General features: G+C 43.1%; 1 protein-coding gene across 8 annotated transcripts in view; it reads left to right on the top strand.

Annotated features, from left to right (window-relative positions):
- MTMR3 (myotubularin related protein 3) overlaps nt 1-12,454 on the top strand; it is a 1,575,327-nt gene that overhangs the window by 339,082 nt on the left and 1,223,791 nt on the right. For all 8 annotated transcript variants that reach the window (XM_085633882.1, XM_085633880.1, XM_085633884.1 and 5 more), the window contains one exon: nt 338-427. In XM_085633882.1, the coding sequence (XP_085490008.1) occupies nt 338-427 (90 nt within the window). The remainder of the gene's footprint in view (nt 1-337; nt 428-12,454) is intronic.

Below are 12,454 nucleotides of genomic sequence, written 5' to 3'. Positions count from 1 at the left end.
TACCAGATAAGGCATCATCAAAGATAAGTAACTTGTTCATTTAGCTTCCCTACTTACCTTTGTGCTTATTTTAAACGTAATTTCAAGGTGGAGGCCTGTTGATTTGCCTTAAGTATATGAGCTGCGTGCTTGATCTTATATCAAATATGCCTAAAAGAAGACAAATTAATTAAACCAAAGCATAGGAATGTGTACTGTGCACATTGCACCTCAGTCATGCCCTTTTATATTTGGGGATATCTTTGATGAATTTGGGCAACATTTATGAATATAGGAAAGAACAAGATGATGTACCTCGCTAGTACTGCTATCCATAATTACATTTGTGTTTCTTCAGGATGAAGAGGGCCACCAGAGCCTGGAATGCATTCAAGCCAATCAGATTTTTCCCAGGAAACAACTGATTCGTGATGAGGAGGACCTGCAGGTAAACATAAAAAATGTGTGAGAAGGCAAGCTCCTTTTGGTAGGCCACAGCATTACTTCATGAGTTGTCTTTTATACTCTGGTCTCTTACAGGTTCTTTCTTGTCATTTGTATGTGGAAAAGATACCAATCAGTCAATAATGCATGCATCTCCTGGCACGGTCTTTTTGGGATGAAAGCTGTCTCTAGTGAATGTCAATAATTATCTTCTTTATAATAAAGAGACAATGGATTGTAGACTTTACGTCTTTTAAAAATTTTTTAACAGCAATAAGGAAAACGCTCCTGTGGAAGCAACATTTCAAGAGAAGACGAGAACTGCCAAAAGAACTTTGGTGTAATTCTCCACTTATTTGTTGCAATTTCTGAGTGAATATTTGCACCCAGGTCTAGACTTTCATGTCGCTATCACCTCAAATGAGAAGGCTACTATAGAATTTGAATGTAAGGTTGCTATTTGTAAATATTCTCCTGTTAATGGAGATCTCTGCCACCGTGGTGGAAAGCTACATATGAGGGTATTGAGAAACGAAATTGTTTGTTATTTTTAATTCAGATATATTCTTAATATAATTGTATTTATATAGCGCTTACTGCCCTTCACGATCCTTCAAAGTGCTTTTCGGTGAGTAGCATGCTTCTCTGGATCCCAAAGAGGATTCGTGGAAATAGGAGTTAATTTGAGGGGTGGATATGCAAGTCTGTTAGTTGGATTGAAAAGGATAATGGAGGGATCGAAGCAGGAATGTATTATACAAATGTAAGCTAACTAATATTAACCTGGAATTAAGGAAATAAAATGTTGCAGCACATTAACTCCGCAAATGAAATGTGTATTCAATATTACGTGATGTAAATATATTAATTTAAGGTACAAATAATTGTAAAGCGATAATTCTAAAAGATAATCACTTTTTATTTAATTTGTAGTAAACTTGATTAAAGGTCTATAATTTAAATATTTTAATATTTTTAAAAAGAAGCTAAACATTCAAATCAATTGTTTTTATTAAGTGTATTTTTGTTTTTTAAATAGTCCATATAGAACCAATAAAGATGGTTCAAATAGAATCATTTCCACGGGAGCATTGTTTGTCCAACTTTGTATTGAATTATTTGTATCAAAAACAGATTGTAATCAGCCCATCCAAAGCGTCTCGCTCCTTATGACTTCATCAGGGTTGGATAATTACAAATAATCACATATCACCATGCAGTACAATGTGTTGTCATATGCCTAGTGTCATTGCAGAGTCCAACCATTTTGGGTGGTATAGTACACTCTGTTTCCTCTTCGGTGTTCCTGCCCCTTCTCCATGGGCTGCCAGTCTAATTGTCCAACCCTGATAAAGTCCTAGGGAATGAAACACTTTAGCTAGTCTGATTGCAATCTGTTTTTGATACAAATAATTCAATAAAAAGTTGGACGAAGAAGCCTCCAGTGGAATTGATTCCATATCAACCATCTTTTTGGATATGGACGGACATGGAAACTTATGGAACTTGTCCATAATGCTCAAATTTGAGCAATACTGATGAAATATTTTTTTCCCCATTTCAAATGTTGTGTTTGTGTGTGTGTGTGTGTGTTTGTATGTGTATGTATGTATATGTGTGTGTGTGTGTGTGTGTGTGTGTGTGTGTGTGTATATATATATATATATATATCTATATCCTCCATATTCCTTTCTTTTCCCGGTTCAATCCTCGGAACCAAAAAAGGCACAAACTCCAGTTTATCAGTGCTATTCTTTAGTTTATTTTTGAGTGCATAGCTGCCATGATGCGTTTCAAACCTCCAAGGGTTCTTGATCACATGATATATATATATATATATATATATATATGAGGCGGCCATGTTTAGTGATGACAATGTGCCTGAAAAAGACTTCATTACCCAGGAAACAGCACCACTAGGTAAAAATGCAGGGATAAAAGACAAATGCAAACAATTGGAGAAATTATTAAGAACGGAACAAAAATGATGGTGGGAAGCCAAATCACTTTAACGATACATAGACGTGGGGAGGGTTCCCCGTGGTTTGAGAATTCTTATTGCTCCAAGCTATGAAGCACCAGATCGCGAAATGATGCACGAATGGGCAGAGACAAATTTGGATTCTTCACGAAAAGTTACTGTTTATCCTTGTCAAAAAATGCAGAGAAGGATTGTATTAAACTGACGGAGGACATTGATACATTAACTAAGGAACTTGAAACTATGGAACAGCAGGAAGAAATTGAGAAATTAAAAATTGATATGAAAAAACGTTTAAAAAAAGAGGAGGATGTGATAAGAGAACGCAAAGCATACAAGTTTCACAGAGATCGGTGTGATTAGGAGTATGGAAGAATTTTTACATTTGCCCGAAAATTTGACGCACTTAAAGCTGACAATAACGGAAATAAACAAAGGGCTGATAATGGAAGCCAATACCCAGATTTGACATCAGCTTCTGAGGGAAGTTCAACCGTGGAAAGCGAGCCAGAAATGGAGGCCCGCAACAAAACAAAATCAACAATTCCACGTAGACACTCCTTAACTGAAGAAGTCGATTTTTTTATGCATGGAGCGCCTCCAATCGCTCAGGCCGAGGAAGCAACAGGCCAGCGGAAATCAGGGAGGAGCAAAAAACGGAGAGAGGGAAGAAAAGGCAACCGGCGAAGGAACCAATAAAAAACAACAAAGGAAACAACTGAAGAAATATTGGAAAAAGTAAAATATACCAGTATGAAAGAATGCAGTGAAGCGACTGTGATAAATTTGATGGACATGACTCTCAACACTGCGGAAACACAACTACTGGCTTTAGGACTCTCCTTTTGCCCAGAAAGCTCCATTCACTATTCCAAATCTAGGGTCGACATCTATAAAAGTGTCAGGAAATTGAAACTTAGGAAATTCCATGCGCAGTCCAAAAAAGCATCAAATACAGAAGTATCTTCCATAACGAATATAACATCAATGCAAAAAAAGAGGGAGATGGACTCAAATACAAATCGGGAATCACAGGAACTGGTAAACACTCTCTATCAATTAATGCAAGAGGGCAATCAGGCCAGTGAAACTCTGAGTGAAAATTCGCAAAATATTGTAATCGAGCCATGTAAGACATGTCAAACTCCCTTCAAACCACCGTCCACATTCTACCCTCTACTAATGAAGGACCCAATTGACAGTTTTCAAGATCAGGTTATCTTAGACTTAAAAAACCTCAACAAATCGGCACAAAAAGTGACAACAAAAGCCAGAAAGAACATAAAAAGCTACAATACCATCAATTAATGGCTAAAATCAAGAACACCAAAGAAGTAGTAGTAAGAAACGCCAACAAAGGCGGAAACGTGGTCTGGGGGGGGGGGGGGAGGGGGGGGGGGTACGGGAAGGAAGGGAAAATTATTTGAAGGACGCAATGAACCACTCGGAGGACAAATCTTGCTATGGGAAAAGTAACAAAATGACTTGGAGTACAGTACAATCAGCATTTCGTGTCAAATTGATGGCCTGGCGAGAAATGGGCCTATTAACAACGGATGAGTACAAATATTTGTGGACACAAAATCCATCAATGCCCATATTGTACTTTATACCAAAGGTACATAAGGATAGAACAAACCCACCTGGAAGGCCGATTATATCAGCCAAAAACAGCATATTTGAAAAAACCTCCAAATATGTGGATTTCTTTTTAAAAGAACATGTTCAGAAACTGGCCTCTTATATCAAGGATACAGGGGACTTTCTGACCAAAATAAAAAACTCTCCAATGGCATGATGATTATCTTCTAATTGCCTTAGACGTAACCTCACTTTATACATCCATTAAGCACAATGATGGGCTACGCGCCTTGAAGTACTACTTGGCAAGAAGGGGACCCCCATATGCAGAACACAACAAAATGATAATCAACATGGTTGAACTGTGTTTAACAAACAACATATTTATGTTTAAAGATGTATTGTATCAACAACTGCGTGGGGTGGCGATGGGTGCCAGCTTCTCTCCTAGCTACGCGTGTTTACACATGGGCTGGTGGGAGGAGCTGGTTCTCATGGCTAAATACACGGAAACACTAGAAACATTTTTTAAATGTTGGTGGAGGTTCATTGATGACCTGTTTCTGGTGTGGCGTGGTACGGAAAAGGAAGTAAGGGAGTTCATTGATGCACTCAACAAAAATGATTTGAATCTAAATTTTACTGCCAGTATAAGTAGTACCAATCTAGTATTTTTGGATGTTGAGGTGTATATAGATCAGGGGAATGTGGAGACTAAATTACATAGAAAACCTACGGCAGGTAATGCAATTTTACATGCCAGTAGTGCACATCCCAATCACCTAATACAAAGCATTCCTTACGGTGAGCTACTGCGCATAAAACGAATTTGCAGCAATTGTGAAGCCTTAAAGTCAGCACAGCAGGAATGTATTAGTAGGTTTAAAGAACGAGGTTACAGCAACAAATGTCTAGAAAAAGCTTTAACTAAATGTAATCTGGTTGACAGGGGAATGTTAATAGACAAACCCAAACAAACTGCCCCTGATGAAACTTCAGGTGATTTCATATTTATTCTGGATTATAATCGGCTGGAGGGAGCAGTGAGAAAAATCATTATTGGTATCTCATCAAACAGGACCCCATAATAGGAAAAACAGTCCCCAAACACCCAGCTATAACATACAGGAGAGGTGCATCCATGAAAGATATGTTGGTGGACAACGACCCATGTGGTATGCCAGCCAAGGTATCTTGGTTGGCGCAAAGACATGGATTTTTTAAATGTAAGGTATGTAAAGCCGGTCAATATGGGGTCTCTACTACCAATTACTCTACACCCTTTGGTTGACCAAACAATGAGATTACCAAGGCCTTGAACTGTAAGACAGACCATGTGGTATATGTGTTGGAGTGCCCGTGTAAATTAAGATACATTGGGAGCACCATTTTACCGGGGCATAAACGGGTGCTCCAACACATACGTGCCATTAAAAATCATGACCAGTCATATCCGGTAGCACGCCACTTTCAGGAGAAGCATGAAGGCAACCCTAAAGATCTTAGATATTTCCTCATTGATTCAGTTCCGAAAAACAAAAGAGGAGGTGACAGGGAGAAATCCCTTAGAACATTAGAGATGTATTACATCCTAAACTTAGATAGTAAGCACCCTAATGGACTGAATAGTTCGAAGGAACTACATGCAAGTCTCTAAAAGTTATGGAGTGTGCTATGGTTTGAAGCTGGCCAGCTGTATCTCCCTCTAGTGGCAACCAGACTTACCTGAATAATTCTTTGAAAGCTAAAACATGCTAGATACTAGTCAAAAATATAAACATGATTAAGAACCAAAAGCCGCCTGAAAATATAGAGAACCATATAAAAAAGCACATGTACTGTATATAATAGATTCCCTCTATAGTCTCTCTTTTTTAACTACCAATTTTTTAACTTGGCACAATTTGCACACATTTTTTCGTTCGTTGGTTTTGTGTTTTAGGCTAGGACTTTTTTGCACAAAGACATCCATCAATAGAGAGGTTATCTAATGTTGGTTTAAATTTAATACAAGATAGATACGAAGTTGGTTGGATTAGAGATAAAAGAGCAATTGATATAAATTAATGGTCAATCAATAAATAAGATAAACAGGGGTAATTAAGTAACGCCAGTGGTACAAACAAGAAGATCAAACAGCTGAGAATGAATGGCAAACTGAATAAAAGGGATTCATCCTATAATTCTCAAAAAAAGCGGTGAGGTTTTGTACTCTATGATGTGTTGATGTGTACACATGGATATTTTGAATGCAATTTTGCACAATACAGCACTATATATTTGAATATTTATATATTTATGGAGATTTTATCAATATATTTATATGGGATTCATACTGATGTTTATCTATGTCTGTATTTATATCCATATTTATACTTTTTTTTAGCATATTTATATATTGATTTATATTTTTGTTGTATGTCCACATCGAATATCAATTATGAAGTAATAATTGGATTAAATGCTCCGATACAAAAACAGCATTGCCCTTTCTAGTCTACAACCCAATGTATTCATACAGCGTAATTTGCACTAAGAGTCAGTAAATGTAACGAGTATTCAGTAGCTTTATTTCGATAAACAAATTTCATAAAAGCAGAATTATCATTAAGACGATAAAAGTGGCACAATTATATACAATGGATCCAAAAGAAGTTTAAAAGGATGCAATTGTTTTGTTAGTAAAGTAACAATTTCATACCCAGAAAAACACCATTTATATACTTAACAATTTTTAACAGATTATAATAAATAAATTTGCTTAAAATGAGAATAAAAAAGACGTACTTCATATACAGCTATTAGATGTCATTTAAACGAATAAAAATATGGGAAAAGCCAACATAAGGAGCACAATCACATTTCCAATTTCATTTTACACCTCCCTGCGCAGAAATTTGGATCTGATAAACCAAATACAACCAAGATACTTCGCCACACCACATACAAAGAAAGCTCTAGAGTCTGATTTCAAAATCCGCAGGGCAGAGGTGTGAGCTGTAGTGCCCAGTTGTCTACAAATTGGTTTGAGCCACTTTGATCTAGCTTTTGAATACGCTGGACACACACACAAACATGACGTGAGCCACACTCTCTTTTGGTGCCTCGCAACAAGGGCAGTCCGCAATTGTCTGGCGCGGGGGGTTCCATTTTGCAGTAAGCTCATGTACCAAAAGAGAGCCTACTCTAAACTGTATATAAAGTGCCCTATCTCTTGGGATTTTGATAAAATCGAGGTACGGCTCTAGGGAAATATGTTGTTTGAACTGGTAGAATTCATCTGCCATCCTCCCCAGATTTGGATTGCTAAGTTCCTGCATATCAACCCAAAGCCAGTATGCCTTTTTGAGCTCATCCTTACTAGGCGGGTTCTGGCCTTCCCAACAGCTTCTGAGACCCAGAGTGAACACAAGTTTTTTGACGTCGTTGACCCAGCTGACCCTATGATTACAATCCAGGCCAATTACCTCCTTAAGTGCGGTGGTATAGCAAGCAAGTTCAGGGGTTTGTAACAAACGAGCCCAAAAAAGCAATGGCCTTAATCTAGCAATGTCTTTAAAAGAACGTCTTCCCATATCGTTCATCAAGGGCTTGAGTGGAACATTGCAGGGGAGGGACACAAGCTCTCTCAAGAACTTATGTTCCGAACTGCTGATCTCTTGCATATTGTCAAACCCCCCAAAGTTCCGCACCATACAGGGCGGAACTTACTGCCCTTGCTGCATAGATCGTGAGCGCTGGGGCAACAGGTCTGCTACATGAGCGACGATGTTCCCTACCTATTGCCCCAGTCACACGCCTATGATTCAAAAGCATCTTATTGATGTGGGGTTTCCATTGCATTGTATCGGTGTCAGGAATCCCCTCCCGCACATGGATTCCCTCCCACGATGCCACTTCCGTGAACCTGGTGCGCTTGGAGGAGAGCGGACTACAACTCCCAGAATGCCCTCCGGCAACAATTGCCTTATGCAACTCAAGAGTTCTGGTTACCTACCACCAAGGGTAACGCCTAGTTTTCATGTTATGCAACTCAAGAGTCATGGTTATACAACGCCGAGAGTACTACTTAAGGAGAAGAGCTCCTTTTCTAAGGATTTCAATGTTCTCTGGATATCTCGGAGAACCCCAAAACTCTTAGAAATACAAACCCCCTAATCGTTACTTTAAAGGCTTCCCAGATCACTTCAACACTATCAACTGATCCTTTATTTCTCTGAAAAAAGTCCAGAATTTCCTCACCCAGTTCTTGACGGAAAACAGTATCGAGCAACGCTGCAGGCTGAAGCCTCCAACTGGGCCTAGGTCTGTCATACCCCGGTGGGTGAAGGGCCAAGACCACTGGGCAATGATCTGAAAGTGTTCTAGCAGGGTGAGTAACATTCCGAATGGCCTGCCCCAGGCCCCTCGTAGCCAGAAAGTAGTCTAGTCTAGCCCATGTGATAGCATAAGTTGTGTAATGTGTGCCTGATTTAGTCTGAGGATGAATGTGACGCCACGCGTCAATTAGCCCCCCTTCCATCATTATGCCCTGCATAACCTCCTGCGCATGAGTGTAGTGATGGGGCGCCGTATTGGATCTATCCAATGCTGGATCAAGGGCCACATTAAAATCGCCACCCCAAATAATGTGAGTTGACCCTATATTCACGATCCTGCCCCCGAGGGTCGAAAAGAATTCAGGAGTATCCGTGTTGGGTCCATAACAACTAGCCAGCGTAACCAAGACCGTGCCCAATCGACCCCAAGCAAGCACATATCGCCCCTGAGGGTCTACATCAGAGCCCGCCAGTGTAAAAGAAGTGTGCTTTTTCACTAGTATGGCTGTACCTCGGGCATGTGAGGAGTATGACAAGAAAATCCTATATGCCGCCCATTTACTAGCAAACGTGTTTGAAAATCTAGGATTTACATGGTTTTCTTGAAGCAGCTGTGATGCATCTATCTGCTCACCCATAGTGCCCTATAGTTTTATTCTGCTAATCGCGTACATGCGTACCTTGCTGTAAACCACTATAAAAGGAGTGGCAACTGCTGATGGAAATCTGTGAAGTGCTCATGGCGAATTCAGCTATAAAACTGGACCCTCCCACCCCCACCCACTGAAGCATCCCAAACATGCCAGGTATATTTCCCTCCCCTTCCCCCTCCCAAATACCCACAGAACAAAACTATGTATTCAACTGATTCAGTCTATTGGTAGAAAAAGATAACCAGGGGGTTCTCCCGCCAGGGAAACTCTTTTAAGTGGCATACAGATACCTCTTGCCGAGCAGGGTCAGTCTTGCGGCCCTTTTCCCCCCACTGGGCCCAAGGGTGTCCGGCGCCCTCCAAGTCTTTTTTCCCATCTGATGGCAAAGGGCGCCGATACATACGTATCACCACCGAAGAAAAGAACAGATCGTTGCTGGTGCCAGTTAATTCAGTTCAAAGTGAATGTAGTTGGACCTAATAAACATAATCATAACACAGAGCATCTGTCTGTCATTGGGCGGCGTAGCCGACCGTGGCGAGTCCTCTGATGTGGGTGCCGCATTCTTAGGCAGCTTAAGGCGCTTCAAAAATTCTTCCGCATGCTGAGGCTTCGTGAAGAATGTCTGCTTGCCTTGGTAGGTGACACGAAGCCGTGCGGGGTAGAGGAGAGCGTGCTCTATTTGAGCTTGTCTTAACTTCTGTTTCACCGGTAGGAATTTGCGTCTGTCTTCCTGCACTGTGGGCGTGAAGTCTGGATAGATAGTGAAAGGGACTCCTTCAAAGTACAGCTGTTTCTTCTCTCTTGCGATCCGAAGGGCCGAGTCTCTATCCCTATAATTTAGGAGGCGAGCAATGATGGGTCGGGCGTACTACCAGGTGGGGGTTTCGGGCCGAGCGAGCGATGGGCCCTCTCCACAACAAATTGCGGAGAGAGAAGGCCCACCCCAACCACCTCCAGCAACAAGCGTTCGATGTAGGCCTCCATCTTACCCATATTGGTGCTCTCTGGAATGCCCAAAACTCGAATGTTATTCCTCCGGCTTCTCACTTCCATGTCCTCATTCTTTGCAGCTATAAGTTAGAGCAATTTGTCCATTTGCGATACAGAAGTTTAGGTGCGAGTCGTAGCGTCCTCAACATCTGATATTCGTTGCTCAGTCTCCTTTAGCTGCGCCTCATGGCCATCAATCCTGTGAGCTATGGCATCCATACGTGTAGTTAGCGTGTCTATCTTCCCCGCTAAACAAGCAAACCCCTGTCTGACTTCTTGTAATAGCGCCTTCAGGTTTTCGCCCTGTGCAGGTTGTGCGTCTAGCTGCGACGCATCTGACCCCCCCTCAGCCTCTATATGTTGTCGGGCCCCATTCTTAGCGTCAAAAGTAAGACGTGATTGGCGTGCGTCTGTCTTCCCCATACTGGTCAATGAGGCTCGCGTCAAAGGCAGTAGGAACCCAGAGACTGAGGGGGGAGGGGCAAACCCAAGGGGAGCTCCCACCAAGCCACCAACAATACACCAATGCTATGCAGGCTGTCTAAGCTGATCCCCCGGGCGCCGGTAAAGATCCAGTGTACAGGGGCTAATTGACGCCTCAATGATGGGACATGCCGTACCTGAATACGGCAGAATCCTTCCACAGGCCGCACAGCTGTTATCTCACTCTCGTGGTGTGGACAGTTCCACCGGGTAGGACCACCTGTCGCCTTGTGGCTGCGCGCTAACAAGATTCACTCCCCCTCCAGGCCTGCACTACCAAAGCAGAGAAGATTGAGCACACAGTAGATTCCCAAGGCCAATGAGCCATACATGCAGCATCACCCCAGCCACATCACTGTCTCTGCCGGTTCGTCCGCAGTGCACTAGGAGGGCGCCCCTCACAGCAGGACAGTGTTTGCACAGATCTGGGCTCCGCAGCACAGGTGTAGGGCTGTGACGAGTACTTGGGTGGGGGGGGGGGTCAAAGCGCCAGTTTAAATGCTCCTCAAATGTAATCCCACATGCATGGAGCCAGTCGCCAAGTATCCCCCTCCACGCCACATATGGCCGATCCGCCACCCGTGCGGCCCCCGCAGTCAGCAAAGACTCACCACCTTGGTGCCTGGATTTGGCAATGTAGGGCGATTACACCACCTCCGCCGCTCCACGACACTGTCGTAAGGCAGCAGATGCCAGGAGAACACGCCGTCAGCAATGTACCACAGCAAGCTAGCAGCTCCGCACCTCCGGCCCACACACCACGTGGCCGCCCCGGGACTCGCGTAGGCAGTCGAGCCCCGCAGGAGCTCCAGGCCGTCCAGACCGGGAACACGGTGCTAGAATCAACCACCCGCCAACGCTGCAGGCAGCGGCCGATGTCGGTCCAGGTCGCCGGTAGTCGCTCTACCAGTCAGGCATCCCGATGCGTGATATCTTAGGGCGGTGTACTGCGATGGGACAGGATCAATAAAGGATATGTGCACCGGGCAGCGGGAGCCTCACACAAAGGCGGCCGTTCTGCAAGTGCGCCACCTAGCGCCCTTCCCCCCTGCCCCCCTCCCCCCACTATACCTTACTTTGGTATAGTATACACAGAGCCAGCTTCCTACAGGGGAAAGCCCAGTTTTTAAATTTTGGGTAATAGAACGTAGCCATGATGAGGTGTTCAATGTGTAATGAGGCGGTTTCTTCAAAGGTCGCAAGGTCGTTGTACCATTCTTCTAGTTTGTTTTTAAGTTCGGAATTGATTTCTTTGGTGGGCTTATGTGCAACTTTTAAATAGTAGGTGGTGTCTTCAAATTGTTTTGTTGCTTCTTAGATGTAGTCATCCATGTGTAAAATCGCAACGTCGCCCCCTTCTCCATTTCCTTAATTATGATTGCAGGAGTATACTTGAGATCTTTTTTTTTTTTTGGAGGATAAATCTGTTTTATTGTTTTGCAGACGTCGCGTCTTGTAGACAGGCAACAAACATCAAAGAACAACGACCATACCATAAAGTATTTGGTAATAATGGGCAAGCATGACCGTGGACCAGGACCCCCCCCCCCCCCCCAAACATACAACAGTGTCACTGTTGGCTTAGGGTCCATTTGGATCTTGATACAATAAACGGCTCATGCTTTGGAGCTATAGGTCCGGTGATACGGTGTACAGAGTTCGCGCCGAGTCTTCAGGATACATGCATGTACAGATGTAAGGAAAAAACTTTTAAAAAAAAGAGGGGGTGGGCAAAACTGAAGAGACCCCCAATAACAGCAGCATAGTCCGATATTTGAATGTGTATTCCGCATGGTTTCCCCCACCTCCACCTCGCCCTCCCCCGCCCCCCCCACCCACGACACCCCTTGGGCAGGCACCAATACACAGGGAGCCCGGCACTAGCCATCCTAAGCGTCAGATAGTACACAGGCATCTACGCGGCAGCAGCTGATCCCCGGTGGCCTATTCAGCAATCCCCAGGAAAGCGCCTCCTCCATGTACAGGATGTCCCTCTGCAGTGACCCCGTTCCCCCCCTTCC

The sequence above is a fragment of the Triturus cristatus genome, chromosome 11, assembly GCF_964204655.1.
Source record: "Triturus cristatus chromosome 11, aTriCri1.1, whole genome shotgun sequence".
In the NCBI taxonomy this organism is placed as follows: domain Eukaryota; kingdom Metazoa; phylum Chordata; class Amphibia; order Caudata; family Salamandridae; genus Triturus; species Triturus cristatus.
This window is presented reverse-complemented; position numbering and strand designations above follow the sequence as displayed.